The sequence below is a fragment of the Tursiops truncatus genome, chromosome 2 (assembly GCF_011762595.2).
Source record: "Tursiops truncatus isolate mTurTru1 chromosome 2, mTurTru1.mat.Y, whole genome shotgun sequence".
In the NCBI taxonomy this organism is placed as follows: domain Eukaryota; kingdom Metazoa; phylum Chordata; class Mammalia; order Artiodactyla; family Delphinidae; genus Tursiops; species Tursiops truncatus.
The window spans coordinates 49,288,153-49,305,302 of NC_047035.1; the positions used below are offsets into that span (position 1 = coordinate 49,288,153).

Sequence of the window (17,150 nt, forward strand, 5' to 3'; positions counted from 1 at the left end):
ACACACAAGATCATCTCTTTTCTGAAATATCAAGTCTCTACATGTTCAGCCTACTTGTAATCTTCTGTATATATTGTTTTTAATCACTTAAAAACTTAAAACTATATTGTCATGTATACAAGACTAGAAAAATAGAACGCTTAATTAACGAGAAGCATTTCTCTGTCATCTCAAGTGACAGAAACAGATGTGTATGACTCTAGCCTTTTGATTACACATATCAAGTATATACACAGTGACACAAATATTCACTTGAACACTGTAAAATGCAAATTAATTAAGCATCGTTAAATATGCAACTAGAAATCACACTTGCCTTCAGCTTCAGTGAAGTGCTTAGAAAAGTTTATTTTGTGCTTAGATTATTTTTCTAAAGCATCACAAAATTACACATCCAAACTCTTCAATGGTAGAATATTTAATATTCTAAAGGAGAGGCCTTTAAAGAAAACTGTTGTACATTATGATATTGTAAGTCTAATGGATTCACACAGCAGCAGAACCTAGATGAAAGGGGACATTACAGAAATTGTCTATTACCATAATGGAGAGGTGATCCATTCTAAATATTTATGCTTTTTCCCCTTCTTGTAGCTAACACAGTTTTCTACTACTGCCGCACACATCCGCCCACCCCCTCTTTTGCTGTAAGGTGAAAACTCTTCAATTCTTCAAGGAGTAAAAATATATTAAATGTCCCACCTTGCTGATACCCACCTGTGAAATAACACACAACAGAAAATACAGTAGAATACGGAGTCTGTCTTTTCAAAAACATAAGCCTTTTATGAGTTTAAGACATCAGGCATACATTGACTTTGTAAAATCAATTAAGAACTTTCTGTATGAGGACAAATATACATTGAAAACATACACTACAAGATGCTTTTTCCTGAGTAGAATGCTAACTGTATATCAAATTAAGCTTCTGTGAATTTTCAAAATGTAAAATACCAAGGCTTTTCCACAAAATCAAGTAAAAATCAGGAATGTTCACCTTCACATCCAAAAAAAGTTCAAGTAGAGGTTCAACAAGAATGATGTAAAATCTGAAACAAGTAGCCAAGATTTTAAATTATCAGTAGATGCCTCTTCACTTTTAAGGATTCCTCAGTAAACTTCAGTTTGAAACAATTTATTAAAACATGAAAAACATTTCCAGGAAATTATCCAATTTGGAAAATGAAAAATTTAACTCATGGTAAGAAAAATACAAATCATACACTGAACAGAGGAGAACAAAAAGGCAACCAACCTTTTATAGGAATCAAGACAACATCATGGGCTTATAAAATCTTCCTAAACATATCCTGTATTATCATATGTAGAAAACTGTAACTAAAGTAAGGTAGCTTTTATTAGTTGCATACTCTAAAGCTATGACTACATTTTGGAATTTACCTCTAAAAGGACCTCACAGTTGTCACTGAATTACACATTTCTTGAGACAATGGGCAAAGTTCCCATTTATGGGAAATATGTTCTTTTTTTCACACAGTGAAACTGAGAAAAATTATATCAAATGAGAAATCTTTTTCTCTAAAGTAATCTCCTTAAATACCTCAATAATGCAATACTTGGGAAATGTAATTTTTCAACTCAGACTTGAAAAGGTTATTATGAAACAAACATACAGAAATCTTATTGCTTGGCACCAGATTTTTCAAAAATTAAACTACTGTTTGAACCACCATACTGTTCTCAAATCCTGATTTTTCAAATAATGCTACTTTTATTTTCTGAAGGTAGCCTGTTCAACCTAATGACAATCTAGACTGAACCCTGCAATGTACAAGCAAGTCACAGTTCACTTCAAACCAAAAGAAATGATCAATCTTCTGTTTTTGTCAAAATCATATGAATATACTTGTACAAATTAACTAGATTTATCTGTGGCCAATGAAGGAGCCACAGAACGTTGTCTTATGGCATTTTGTGCAAACTCTGTGTTTATTCCTTCTTTGCTTTCAGGTTCCTCTTCTGAAACATCTTCTTCATCAGCCTCTTGTTCTTCCTCCACTTTTTTCAGAGGTTGAGAAGATTCTAGTAATAATTTTTCTTAAAGATAAAAACCAGAAATGTTCTTTTGTTGATGTATTAGAGTTGTGTTAAGAGTACAATCAAGACACAATTCATATGCCCATAAATTGCTTTGGCACTTATTTATCAATCATGTTTGGATTTCCAAAAGGAAAAAGCTATCTTCAAGAACAAGTGATACTGTAAAAATAACTGGTTTGGAAGATCCATTTTACTTACCAAATTCATTCTTATTATCCACCTATTCATAAACTGAACTGAAATTAATGAACCAGAATTAATGCTGTGCATATTGTTGTAAGAAAACAGACTGCATTAAATATAACTATCTTATATTAACTTGCTATTAAATCTTCTAGCTAAGAAGTATACTAAGACAAACTTCAATACCCCCCTTGTTTCAGCTCCCAGGAGAACAGGAATCAGACACTTAAGTTGAAGGCTATTTTCCTAGCTATGCTTTTTTCAAGTGGTTTCATAAAGATGCTTCCACTTCTCCACATATGTAATTTTATTAAGGTGTAATTACAAATAATATAACATACATATCTTAAGTATACAGCTCAATTAATTTTTTAATATACACACACACCACATATACCCCCCCTCCCTTTGTTAATAGGGACTGTTGCTAGTTAACTTAAACTTAGAAGACACCATGTTACTGAGATCCAGAACACAGAATTTGGCCAATAAGCTTTTCTCTGTTCAGTGATCCGAGACTGTCCCTAATCCTAGGCAACCCGGAATGGAGCGGGAAGAACACGGGGGTGCAAGGTAGAAGAAATTACGGGAAGGAATTACCGTAAAGTGGACAATCTGTTGTTTGGTCTGTCTAGCATCCCTTTTCCTGTTGGGTTACCCCTTCCCTATGCTACATCCCAGGTGGCTGTGGTGGACACAAATGACAGTTTAGAGCAGTGGTTCTCCACCAGGGGTGATTCTGCCTCCTAAGGAACACTTGGCTATGTCTGAAGATATTTTTGGTTGCTACAACAGAGAGGGGTGGTGCTACTGGCAACCAGGGGGATGCTGCTGAAAATTCAATAATGTACAAAAGACAGTTCATCACGATTAAGAATTATCCAGCCCAAAAGACCAATAGTGTCAAGGTTGAGAAACTCTGGTTTACAGTGACTGTTCCAAAAACTGAGCCCTCTATACAAGTGGAATACACCAGAATTTTTCCAGAAGATAGGTGAGTACAGGGAGAAGTATATTTCCTTCTTACTCTGGGATTATGAGCTATAGCTTTCTATAGTCATTCTATTCTCAGGACTAAAAAGAGCCCAAAATGGAGCAAGCAAAGTTATAGAGAACTGAGCAATTCAGAAACATAAAAACATTTGAGCCCCAGGATCCAATCAACTCTGCCCTCAGGCTTCCTGACTATGTGAACCAATAAATTCTGATTTTGCTTAAAGTTAGACTCAGTTGGATCTTTTCCTAGCAACTCAAAATCTAAGCCAAACACACATAATGGAAAACAACTCAAAAAAATCCTGTAGCCTGCTGTAGAAGGGGTAATATCACATTAAAGTATGGATTAGTATCAGCTGTGTCACAGATTACTTGAGACAAATCTGTTATTAGGTTTAAGGTTTTTGAAGCAAAATAAATATAAAAGGTACATTCACTGACTTAATTGTCTTTTAAGTAATCTGTGCTTATTATTATATTTTTTCCTACAGGTCAGTGACCCTTGGTGGATAAAATTATTCCCTCCCCTACCTGTGTTCTTCTTAGCATCAATGCAACTATCTAAGAAATTTTTTAAAAACACTATCAGTTGTTCGACAGACAAGGAATACTGTAAATGCAATCTCCACTGATTTCATTTCAGGAGTTCTGACCTCAGTTTAAGTCCTAAGTCACGAAATACAACAGAAATGTCAGGCCAAAAGTCTGGTTTAGGTTCTACTCTCAGCTCTGTCATTTCTGTGTGAACTTGGAAACACAGTTCATCTCTCTCAGCTTTAGTTTCCTCAACCACAAAATGGGAAGAGTATCACTTATGCAGTCTACCTAAAGAGCTGCTGAAAAGCAAATGGGACGACAGAAAGTGAAAACTCTTTACAAACAGCAAATAAGAGGGCCTTCATAACAGTATGATTTTCAAGATTAAAAATAAATGATTGGTAGGTAATCCTATTAAGATAAACAGCAATGAATATTCTAATTCTATAAACCCATCGTGTAGTAAAATACAATGGCAATGAGAATCCTCAAGCAGCTACAGGATTTGCTTTTCCCAATAACCTAACAGAAAAACTCAGACTTGACCAGCATACAAAGAAAAAGCTTCAAATGTGGTCACTATACCAATGAAAAGACTTCAAGAGTGGAATATATTCAACTTTTTTTGACACAAGTATATTCAAATGGATCCATGAATATCATGGAATTTTCAAACAAACTGACATCAGGTCAATGGTTATCAAATATCTATAAGTTATATGCAGTGTTAAAATTCTCCACACTATAAAAACCAAAAAAAAAACTATGTTTCTAAATCCAATGGGCTGTCATTCTTACATGAGATATACATCCCTCTTCCCCCACCACTCCATATTTAGAAACCTAAGCTAGAAAGGCAACCTGTTTTATGTGTGATTGTGTTTATTACAGAAATCAATGGGATTATAGTGAATAAAAATAAACATTTAAAAATATACTTACTGGAAGGGTATGGCTGTGGTCTGCGCCTTTTTGAAGGACAAAGGCAATCTGCCACAAATATCATGCACTGCAAAAATAAACAGAAGAAGTATGAATGTACAATATAAAGCCAGTGAAACTATATTGAATTATGAAATTCTAAAATATTTTTCTTCCCAGTACTCTGAAAATGAAGTGCTTACAAGTCCTAATAATAGTCCCGAAAGCAGAGTTGCTAAAGCAAACACTGTATATGATCCCCAAACCGGTAATCCAAGGTCTTCAATAAAATAGTTATGGTAAGTCTAAAATCAAAAGAAAAAAATAAACTAAAAACATGGTCATTTCTTAAAAAGTGACAGTGTCAAAATGTTTAAAATAGAAATAAAATTTTAGCCCATACCCTGATCCACATAGACAGCTGAAAGAGTGCTGACATACTACTCATCCTAAAATAAAGAGACAAGTGAAAAACTGAATCAGATACACAGCTTTGAAGTAGAATACATGTGTGTTACCTATATCTTCTATTTTTCACTCTATAACTTCCCCAACACAACAGATTTTATTGCTGATGTTACTCAAGATTAGTGATACATCAGTGATTTCAAGCCCATAATAAGAAGGCTTATTAATGGAAATTAACAGTTTCTGAATTTTTGCCACTATGTGATATCCTCATAAACAAAACACTTGATCATTTTTTTTTCCTTTTCTCCTATTGTTTTGACTATAACCTTTCACCTGATGATTTCTCCAATATACTTTGAGTACAGGTTACAAACTCTATGGAACAAACTGGTTTGAAGTTAGGCACACTGTAAGCAAATGGCAACTCTTATTCACCCTTAAAATCTTCCAAAGAAGTAGAGAAGGGAGCCTGAAGGAAGACTGGGAGCACTTGCTGAGTTGATCCTTCCCACCTAAGAATTACCCTCCTTTTGTATTAAAATTAAACTTACAACAGCATTAGTTTGATATAGTTTAATGATATACAAAATAATCACACAAGAAATAAATGCTAAGTTACCATATAAGTAAAATGGTAAAAGTAAAAATAACAACTTTCACATAATTAAACCCAAGTAGCTTTGATGGGCAGTTAGAAAAGAGGCCTGCTCCAAAACTTAGCTTTGTGGGTTCTCTCTAGCAGAAGTGGGGCCACTTACACATAAACTAATTCACACACAAGCCAGAGGTCCTGCATGCAGGATGGCCTAATCCAATCACTGATCGCTGGGTGGATGAACCTGCCAAGCTGACCCTGGAAGCGCCTCTTACTCAGTCTACCAATAAAAAAGGTATGGACTGCTGTCCGGAGGAGTCAGCGGAGACTTATAAGCGACCCCCACTTCCTCGACCAGAGAGGGGAAGAATCATTTATGACATGAGATTTCAAACAAAAATCAGATACATTTTCAGTCCAACACAGACAGGTACATTAACCATGTTGCTTCTGTTCTTTAAAACACAAAATAGGAATAGGAACAAGGAACTGAAACATGAATCACTGTGTTGTCTCACTGTAGTCTGTGCTGATTAGATTCTATCAGGAAGAGCAGGTGCCTTATTTGGGTTGGGCATGGTGGCTCAGTGGGGGAATTCTGACAGTTCAATTCAGAGGTGTAAGGAAAAGGTCCTAAAGATGAACTTTCTTTTTCAAAATACTGCTTAGGGATGATCATGCCCCCACTCCCAGATCCAGAGCATTATCGCTTACACTCTCCATCCTCCAAAGGCAAGTGTGGTAAGAGGACAGGAAGAGACAGCTTAGCCACACCAGGATGAGCCCATGGTGGCCTCAGCCAAACTCAGTATTCCCAGAGGTCTCTCAAATGACCCGTGAGGCCTTGCTCCCCAAGAGAGATTCAGAAAATGTGCTAGTTATGCCCAATCCTACTGCTCCATAGCAAGCTGCTCTGGAGAAATGTACCCTCTACCTACATATAAAGCTCAGTGGTTAGTCATGTCATTAGGCTCATTGTTCATCCATACTATTCGTACAAAAAGCTATCAGACAGGTGGAATAATTCAATCACATTAAATCAAGAACTTAAATCTAAAGGTAGCATGAGTAGGCATATGGTTGCGGCTTCTCATCCAAATGCTAAGCTCAAATGATAGGGACTTCCCTGGTGGTCCAGTGGTTAAAACTCCACACTCCCAATGCAGGGGCCCTGGATTTGATCCCTGGTCAGGGAACTAGATCCCGTGTGCCGCAACTAAGAGCCCATATGCCTCAACTAAAGATGCCACACACCGCAACTAAGACCTGGCACAGCCAAATAAATAAATATTTAAAAAAAACAAAACCAAAAACAAACAAAAAACCCCTCAAATGATAGTTTTACCTATTGTATCGCTCACACTCTTAGGGGGATTTATTAGTTTTTGATGATACAAATGACCATATTTACAGAACTAAAATATTCCTAAAAAGACTTAATTCTATAGAAAGCCTCCTTCTACATTAACAAGGATCACAGTATCCACTGGACTTAGAAGATAAAGTCAAACTGAAAATATCACATAGTAAATCTGAACATATCTTAAGAGTCCTAGAATTAAAACTAAGTAAATATGCTTTATTTACATGAAATATATGTCCCAATTAATCCTGAAATAAATAAGAGAAAAACCCCTCATACTTACAAAACAGAACCTGGACCAACCCATGATGAAACAGGTTCAATACTCTTCCACTCTTTTTCACTTATAAAGTTTATGAAGTCCTTCTTAGTCCTTGGGCCCTGATAGCGCCTAAATTCACCATTTTTACAACTAAAGATCACAAGTAAATATTAATCAGCACCAAATAAATAAACTTTGTTTTGCTATTTCTATAACCCCATTTTACAATCAATCCTAATCTTCAAAATCATCAGCAATGCAGAAGTAGCAAATTACACTAATTACCTACCCTTGACATCTTAGCCCCAAATTTAATTAAACACTGAGGTTATACTTTTAAACAATCGTAAGTCTTAAGACTGTTATTGTTACTCTTCCAAATAATAAAACTATGAAACACAGTAAGTAATTATATGTCAATTATGTCTCAATAAAAAACTGGGGAGAGAAAGAAATGCAGTACGTAGATATATCTCAGAAAATCACTTTTAAGCCACAATACACACATTAAAGAGATGACTTCATGAAAAAGCAGTTAGAATCGCGTCTGACATTTATTATTTATTAGCTATTGTTAAAGAACTTTCACAGCCATCATGGTTTAAGTCGCTGGAGGCATCTGATGCAGTGACATTCGGCTTTGCGTTCTTCCTGACACCCACCTCCTCCTTCCCATTCCTAATGCATGGAGCTCTGTCATAGGATCGTAAGTGCTCTCCCTGTTCCCACATCTTCACCATTTCTAAATTACCTTAAATAATACTGCCAGTCTAACTCTACTTAATTAACACTTCAATTTTTATCACTTTAAGCGCAAAAACTTTCCATAGCTCCCCACTACCTACAGTAAGATCAGAGGATCCTTTATCCACCCAGAGCCAAAGACAACAAGGAAGCCCCCACTCAAAAACCCAACGTTTTGCGGAGAAAATGACATTTGAGCTGTTTTTGAAGGATAGGTAGGATTTCAGCAGGCAGAAATTAGGGGAATGAGCATGATAAACAACGTTACTAAAAGAAAAAGGCAGGAAATTCCAGAAAAGTTCAGGGGTTGTTAAGACAAGGGGGAGACTGACTAGCCAGTTAAGGGGCATGTGGAGAAAAGGACTGAGTAAAAACGGAGAGAAGCACTTACAGAGACAGAGAAGAGACATTTAAACATATACAAAGGGAGTCGTGGCAAATAAAAAGGTACAGGGAAACAGATACAAACATGAAAAAAAGACAAGGAAAATCAAGATACACACAGAACCGCCAACTTCTTGTTTGTGTAACTTTTAAGTGAAGGAGAGAAGTGCCTCCTGGCATTCAACCCACCAGCTAGATGAACATTAAGGTTCAGGGCAGATACAGAGATTTAAGATTTCTTATGGCCAGTTCAGAAGATAAAGACAAATTAAAAAACCTGACACTGAACACTACATAATCTTGTTTATTCTGACTTAACAACCATTTCACCTACCACTGTCCCCAAGGCTGAGCTACAGCACTTTCTAATAGCTAATGTTTGAACATACCATGATCCTAATTATAACTGTTTATGAGACTGTTCTCAGGATGGAATGCTTACTCTGCACTCTTGAAAATGCTACCTCCAAAGTTGAGTTTAAACCGCATATTCTCCAGGAACCAGTCCAAAGCAGCGATTTTTTTCCCTTACCAAATTTCCTACAGTACTTACCACAACTCTGCGCTCATAATCACTTATTAGCTGAATGGTATCACACCATTTCTCGTGCACATGATCTTCTAAAACAATTACAAATCTTTGGGATCACAGATTGTTTCATGCATCATTCATCTATCTAAAGGCACTTAGAATAGCACTAAGCAAAGTAAGCCTTCTAGTAAACTTATTGAATATAATGCTCTTTAAACATGATCTAGGCTGGAGGTCTACTATTCTGATTACACTATGATGCATCTTTCATAACTACAGAATCTTCAAATACTTACTGATAAACAGTAGGAAGAGCACTTATGATAAATCGTCCGCTTAGTCCTACAAATGATAAAGAAAGATTAGAAATAAATACAAGAAAGAACACACAGCAGGTTTTATATGGGCCAATCACTTACCACTTAAAAGCTGACTCTGAATTACTTGAATACTAATAGGCAAAGAATATGAAATTATACCTAAAAATAGTTGAGCTCTGTAATATAAACAATGAAAGAAATTCCAATTACGTACTTAAAGCAACTGAAAAAAAACTCTACTATACATTATCTCCATTTAAAAGTATGTAAAATCTGAATATTGAAGACATTTGTGAATATATATGTATAAACATTTGGTCAATTATACTACTATAAGATTACTAGCTGAGTCATGGGACAGCACAATATAACTGCGGTCTTAGGTCTAAAATCAAATGAAACTGCATTTGATAATCAAAAAGCAAACACAGAGTTTCTAAGGTATTGTTAAAAATGGAAAATATTATGAATCTTCCAAAAGGTGGGCAATAACAGCATCAGCTAACATTATCAACCATGTGTTAAACACTAAAATAACTAAGAACCAATCTATGACTCAGTTTTTTGATCTGTAAAACGGGGATACTATCTATCCCACAACGTTGTACAAGGACTACATAATAAATGCAAAACACTTGGAGCAGTACCTGTAACAGTAAGTGCTCACCAAATATTAGCGATTATTACCATTTGGGATGGGGCAGAATCAAGAATCCAGGTTTACTGTGACCAAGAACAGGTAAGAAGAAGCATCTGTAAGGGCAGGGCCTGACACTTCTCCAGGGGGCCAAGTCAGGAGGCCACAACCATGAGGGCTTTGTAATTAACAGCCAATGTTCTCAAATCACAGTTAAAGGATTAAATTTGAAATCCAATTGCAGAGATTTAGACGACTCACACAGGGAATGTGACCTTGACTCTACAAAGAACCTCAACCACATGCTCCTTATTCTGAAGCTTGGTACAGATGCAAATGCTGGGTTAACCAATGTCCACCTGAGCCACAATATTCTAGGGCTTCTCACAGACGTCTTACATACTAGTCTGGGGCCTGAGATGCAAAGGAAAAAAGATCACAGGCAGTTATGTGAGGGAAGAGTGGGGGGAGGGAGATGTCTCCAAGGTCCCTTAGAGCAATAGAGAAAAGAAGTAAGCTGCCATACCCAACCAGGGAATCCACTTTCTGCGGCACTTCACACTGAGCCCCCATCAGGGAGGTGGGTAAGTCAGCCTAACCAGCTGAAGACAGTTCTGTTTTTAAAAACTAGTGAAAGGTAGAGTTAAGATCATGCAATGTGGAAAACAAACCAACAGATCATCCCAATCTGCAACGAAACAAAATTAACCAAAGACTTACAGTACCTGGCTGCTCTGTGACATCTACTTTTGCAACATTAACCTCAAGATCTTCTCCCCATTCGGCAAAACTTTCCCATTCTGGTTGAAGATTCTGACAAGCAGGACACCATGGAGCATAACTAAGAAATAGTTTTTAAAAAAGTTAAACACTCTAATATGATCATATTGGGATAAAAATTCTAAAATGTGTAACTTGTGAAGAATATTTTATACTAAAAACAAGATAGCAAAGTGGTTAATTTTGTGAAGATGAAAAGGTTTTAAGTGTGAGTCGAACACTCTGGAAATCAAGAACTATGAATTGATAATGCTAATCACAGAAAAGTAATTCTGAGAATAAGTTTTTAAGACACAAGGCCTTTTTCAAGTGCAAAACAGCTCTTTAAAAACCTTTGGGGGCTTCCCTGGTGGCGCAGTGGCTGAGAGTCCGCCTGCCGATGCAGGGAACATGGGTTTAGGGGACACGGGTTCGTGCCCCAGTCCGGGAAGATCCCACATGCCGCGGAGCGGCTAGGCTCGTGAGCCATGGCCGCTGAGCCTGCACGTCCGGAGCCTGTGCTCTGCAACGGGAGAGGCCACAACAGCGAGAGGCCCGCGTACAGCAAAAAAAAAAAAAAAAAAAAAAAAAAAACCTTTGGATTTCTCTTATTATAAGGTGGGCAGAAAGCTCAAAGCCAAATTTGGAGTTCATCAGTTTTAACAATGGTATGTGCAGGAGTCACAAGTGCCAAGGTGCTAGTAAAAAAAGAGGAAGCACCCACGGCTGTGGTGAACAGGAAACACATGCCTCATCTTAAGGAAGGAAACACTACATAGCTTGACAGGTCCAGGACAGCTGGCCCAGTGCAGCAGGCTATTCCAATTTAAAAAGAGCTGAAAATCTGCATTTTTATGTAAAAATGCTACCTCAAAACTTAACCCAGACACAAACACTAGGCCGGCCAAATGAAATTCTCTGCCCAGACCTTGGTCAATCTCGGGTTTATAAATCTGTGGCCAAGCATATTAGCATTTTAATTACTCTTCTGGTATTCATTCTTAAAAGGCCCTGAATCTTTCCTAGGATTTGATTTTTCCCATTTTATTGTATATTATCTCATAATTTACCTCAGTTTTTTTTAATGGAACCAGGAAGAATAAAGCCTGTACCTGTTAAACACAAGAGTACAGTTTCTGTACTTCATTCTATTTTCTTGACTTATTTTATGAAAATAAAATTCCTAAAAGTAATATGCATTGTGGAACAAGACTAGTACCATACACAAAAGCCAAAGTCCGTAACAATAAATTGAATTACAATGAAAATATCTCTGTAACATAACTCCTGATCAGGGCAGATTTAATGCAGATAACTAACTTGTAGTAAGAGCTGACTATCATTAGAAATACTACATCCTTTTTCAAGTTTCTTTTGTTTCTTCGGTGCTTTTTAGAGACAACTTCATATTCAGTAGGCTAGGGGAAAAAATACTACGGTATGCTCTTAATTTCATACAGATGCTCTAATTCAAATCCCCAAATACTTCACTTCTGACTGCTGTATTGATATAGTTTGATCAAATGAGTTAATAAAAATCTCCTTGAGTAATACTTGATTTAATTTGCATAAAAGTTCATAATCACAATTGTTCAACACATTATTTATGAAACTGTGAATATTTTATGGGCACTATCTAAAACAGGGTACTGAGGACAATGAAACCCAAATGCTGTCCCTGGTTATATTTCCTCTCCCCTGCACCTTCAATGGTGCCTGAAAATTCATTTCACTGAGTTACAGATTATATGCATACTATATAAACATTTCCCCTATTGTATCCTGCATATAGATGTTCTATGCCTTGTTTGACTTTATGACTCAGGAGTTACTGATGTGACCTTGTGGGTTCTCCCTTGGGGATGTCCACCTCCACCTCCCTCCTTAACTGGCAACCCAACCACCCAGAAAAACACCCGCCTGAACCCTGTTAAGGAATGGGGTTATTCTAACAACATCTACATGTCTACTCTGTGTTAGTTTCTGGAGACAAAAAGAAAGCCACTATGGCAATACCTGGACATATTAATTAAAGCTTTTAGATATGTCTCTCATCTGTAAAATGCGGGAAATAATACCTATCTTATAGAATTTGTAAAGAATTAAATATGATAACGTATGTAAAGAGCTTAGAAGTGTTTAGTACAGTTAACAGTCAGTAATGGTGTTTTTTACTAATGAATAATGACTAGTACCACTAATAATACTGCCACCACGGTCACCACCACCACCAATTTAGTGACTAAAGCAAAGGCAGACAGTTTATTATCTACCGATGCAGAAGGGACGTTATTATAACGGAATCACCACAGACACATGGTTTTATCTGAACAATAAGTGACGAACTGACGCTCTTTTAAGAGTTTATAATCACACTCATACATTAATTTTTTTAATGCAATACCATTTAGAGAGGCATAAGAGTAATAACCCAAAACATTCAGTACTTTGCAAAAACACACACCCAAAAGAAAAATGAAACGTGGGCAAAGAAAAAACAACAGATGATAAAGGGAACGCAGATGTTTAAATAACGCAACTTGAATTTACTTGGCATTTACAATAAAAATATGCCTAATCCATAAAATAACATTTAAAATAAACTAAGAGTCTCAAATTCTAACACTGTAAGTGGACTACTTTTTAAGGATAATGAGACAAAAAGAGAGGAGAGGTTCACTCAGTTTCCTCCTTTGTAGAGTTTGGTGAAATAAGTCTGTTAAGTCTGTGAAGACTCATTCCAAAATGAATAATTGTATAGGAACTAGACAGACCAACCACCCTCAACCCCAAAGCCATGAAGAAAGAGAATTCAAAGCTGAAAGTAACCTCACAGGCGCACCTCAGTCCTAGCAACCGAACTAGGGTGCACACTTTAGAAGAAACTTAACAGAGTATCCCCTGGTCAGAAACGAGGAGGGGGTGGGACCACGGCTGCGGAGGATCCCAAGAGGAGTTAGGGGATCGCGAGGAGTCGGGGGCTCCCGCCCCGCGCCTCAGAGTCGCAGTCCCGGGTAGTCTGGGACTCGCATGAGACGAACGGGGATGAAATCGGGGGTCCAGACTTGGAACTAGGACCCCGGCCCCCCGAGGGGGCCCCGAGACCACCGCCCGGCACTCACAATTCTATCATCCACTCTCCTTCCAGCAACTCTCTCCAGTTCTCGTCCGTGATGATCCGCACGTCGCTCCGCCGCCCGTGGGTCCAGGGAGCCCCCCAAAGCAACAGCAGCAGCACTGCCACGGGGATCCTGAGACTCCCGGAGGGCGCCATGTCGGCCGCTCGCCCACCCACAACGAGCGCGGCAGCCCTCACTTTGCGAAGCGGCTCCGCACTTCCGCCCGCGCGGGCTGATCGGCTCGTGCGCATGAGCGCGGCGGCGCTCGCGCGCGCGCGCGCGTCTTGAGAACTCTCAATGCGCATGACGAAGCCAGGTCCTAGTGGGTTGGTGGAGCAGAGAAAAGGGGAGCGCTCCTGTTCCCTAGTGCGCATGACAGAAAAGGGTCTCTCGTCCTGTCTTCTGCTACGCTCTAAACCGTTTTGGAGGAAGAGTGAACGGAGGGCGTGGTATAGAAAGTGGGGCGGGACTTCGGAGAGGAACGGCTTAAAAATTTGCCTCAGGATTTTGGCGCCGAATGATTGGCATTTATACTTAACGAAGGCAGTGGGTAAGTTTACACTAAAGCAGTTTCCAGTTAAATGCCCGTCAGAGTTTTCTTTTGTTTCCTTTGAAAATTTTTGTTGGGAAGCTAATGGATGTTTATGAGTCCGAATATTGGTTTACTTCTGGGGGATTACAGACTGTAAAGGGGTACAAGAGAACCTTATGGGTTCACTTTGTATTCTGTATCTTGGTCTGAACCATGCTTACACAGGTCATACCTAAAAAACCATTGAGACTGTATAGCTCAGGGAACTCAGTGCTCTGTGGTGACTTAAATGGGAAGGAAATCCAAAAAAAGAGGGGATATATGTATACTTATAGCTGATTCACTTTGCTGTACAGCAGAAACTAACACAACATTGTAAAGCAACTATACTCCAATAAAAATTAATTTAATCAAAAAACACACAAAAACATTGAGCTGTACGTGTTTAGTGCACTTAGGATGTGTATTACGCACTTTAGGATGTATATGATGCCTCAGTTTTTTGTAATGCAGTAGTTACAGAGATGCTAAATCAGAAATTCAAAATGGAACAAGACGCAGGCTTGTAACGAATATTTAAGGGGTTTTTTCCTCAAGCATTTGTAAATACAAATGCAAATCAAAATGTGCAGTCTTTAGAAAGTATTAATCAGTCAAATGAAAATAGTTGCCATTACACCTCCTCACTTCACATTCTCTCCTAAACTCAATCCAGTTGGCTGATTTCCCCACCCCTTCGCTGAAATGCCCTTTCTAGGACACTAGTAATCTGCGTGTTAACATTATTTTTACTTGACTGCCAGCAGCATTCTGTCACCACACCCTTCTTGAAAGGCACAGTGTGGTGCCTCACTTGCTTTTTTTTCTCCTCACTAGCTGCTCCTTCTGAAATTCTTGGCCGTCCTCCCGTACTTGACTTCCAGACATTGGCTTTCCCCAGGATGCTGTACTGGCCCCCCTCCTCTTCATATCCACATGCTCCTCCAGATAACCTCAATTCTGGCTTTAAAAGCTATCAATATGCCTGTCGTTCCAGCCCTGACCTTTCTGGGAACTTCAGACATGTATGTGGTTAAAAAACAAAAGTCAACCAAGTAAATTTAAAGATCTGATTGTCTTGGGACTTCCATGGCGGTCCAGTGGTTAAGACTTCGCCTTCCAATGCAGGGGGTGCAAGTTCGATCCCTGGTTGGGGAGCTAAGATCTCACATGCTTGTGGCCAAAATATCAAAACAAAAAACAGAAGCAGTATTGTAACAAATTCAATAAAGACTTTAAAAATGGTCAACATCAAAAAAAAATCTTAAAAAAAAGATCTCATTGTCTTTATTTGGTGATTCATGAATCAGGCAGCATCCCATCTAGCAACTAGAAGGGCTCTCCTAGAGGTTATACAGAATGGAAGGCTTTTATAGGAAGAAGGGTGAGGTAAGGGAGTTATTAGCAAAAGAAAATAAAATTATTTTTTAGGCCTTTTTAGGAGAGGAGAACTGGCAAGGGTTTTATCATGAGATTGCCTCTTCTTTAAGTCTGGATTTGCTCTCATGGGGGGCAAATTACTCCATTTTAAGACTGTTATTTCTTTTTTAACAATATTCAACCCATGGCTGGACAACTCTTGGATATCTAATAGGTAGCTTAAACATAACAGCATCAAAAAATAAAATTCTTGATTCTCCCTCTCCTGGTTTTCCATCTCAGTTAAGAGCCCCAAGGTCCATCTGGTTGCTCAAGACAAAAATTTACATTTTAATTCTTCATTATTGTTCTCTCTTTTCACCCCCTCTTCATGTACTCCATCAGCAAGTCCCATGAACTCTACCTTCTCTAATTTCCATCTCCACAGCCAATACCCTAGTCCAAGTTTCTATCATCTCTTGCCTCGACAATAATAGATTCCTAACTGATCTCCCTGTGTCCTCTCTCTTGCTTCTCTAAATAAGATCTAGCAATTTCTCCTTAAAACCCTCCAAGAAGTTCCCACTGCACTAAACATTAAAACCAAACTCCTTAAACTCATTACTATGGCTTAAAAAGTCCTACATGATCTGACATCTGCCTAACTGCTACCTCGTGTAGTACTGGCTCTCCTCCTCCCTACCCTGCTACACTCCAGGGGGTTCCTGAATAAATCAAATTCATTCTCACACTAGAGAATTTGCATTAGCTGTTCCCTCTGCCTACACTACTTCCCCGCCAGTCTTCACATCACTCCTTTATTTTTTTTCTAATATCACTAGACCATCAGTACTTTATTAATATTTTTTTAACATCTTTATTGGAGTATAATTGCTTTACAATGGTGTGTTAGTTTCTGCTTTATAACAAAGTGAATCAGTTATACATATACATATGTTCCCATATCTCTTTCCTCTTGCGTCTCCCTCCCTCCTAGCCTCCCTATCCCACCCCTCTAGGTGGTCACAAAGCACCGAGCTGATCTCCCTGTGCTATGCGGCTGCTTCCCACTAGCTATCTATTTTACGTTTGGTAGTGTATATATGTCCATGCTACTCTCTCGCTTTATCACAGCTTACCCTTCCCCCTCCCCATATCCTCAAGTCCATTCTCTAGTAGGTCTGTGTCTTTATTCCCATCTTGCCCCTAGGTTCTTCATGACCATTTTAAATGGAATATTTTAATACATGGTCCTTTGTGACTAACTTCTTTTATTTAGCATAATGTATTCAAAGTTTGTACATGTTGTAGCATGTATCAGTACTTCATTTCTGTTTATTGCTGAGTCACATTCCATTTTATGAATATATCTGTTTATCCATTCATCAGTTGATGG

The 17,150-nt window shown here is 38.2% G+C and overlaps 1 protein-coding gene and 1 non-coding gene across 4 annotated transcripts; both read right to left on the reverse strand.

Annotated features, from left to right (window-relative positions):
• Window positions 1-397: 397 nt before the first annotated feature.
• TMX1 (thioredoxin related transmembrane protein 1) lies at window positions 398-14,056 on the reverse strand. Of its 3 annotated transcripts, XM_073800478.1 has the most exons (9): window positions 10,672-10,787; window positions 10,473-10,573; window positions 9,409-9,485; window positions 9,286-9,331; window positions 7,351-7,479; window positions 5,102-5,147; window positions 4,902-5,003; window positions 4,720-4,786; window positions 398-2,058 (listed from the first exon to the last, which is right to left on the reverse strand). In XM_073800478.1, exons 2-9 carry the CDS (start codon window positions 10,517-10,519, stop codon window positions 1,877-1,879), a joined length of 696 nt encoding a protein of 231 aa, XP_073656579.1. In that variant the 5' UTR covers window positions 10,520-10,573; window positions 10,672-10,787; the 3' UTR covers window positions 398-1,876. The 3 variants fall into 3 exon arrangements, with proteins under 3 accessions (XP_073656579.1, XP_004325634.2, XP_073656578.1); XM_004325586.4 differs by lacking the exons at window positions 9,409-9,485; window positions 10,473-10,573 and adding an exon at window positions 13,828-14,051; XM_073800477.1 differs by lacking the exons at window positions 4,902-5,003; window positions 9,409-9,485; window positions 10,473-10,573 and adding an exon at window positions 13,828-14,056.
• On the reverse strand, window positions 10,420-10,554 carry LOC117311393 (small nucleolar RNA SNORA70). The gene has a single exon (XR_004525597.1). It is a non-coding gene; the product is annotated as a small nucleolar RNA SNORA70 (small nucleolar RNA).
• Window positions 14,057-17,150: the final 3,094 nt, after the last annotated feature.

Excerpts from the sequence above, each read along its gene's own strand:
- TMX1 (XM_004325586.4), bottom strand. The coding sequence starts at position 13,979 with ATGGCGCCCTCCGGGAGTCTCAGGATCCCCGTGGCAGTGCTGCTGCTG. Across the intron at positions 4,787-4,901 it reads CGGGACTATTATTAGGACTT|TGCATGATATTTGTGGCAGA; the intron begins GTAAGCACTTCA and ends TTATTTTTGCAG. Across the intron at positions 2,059-4,719 it reads ACCACAGCCATACCCTTCCA|AAAAATTATTACTAGAATCT; the intron begins GTAAGTATATTT and ends TTTATCTTTAAG.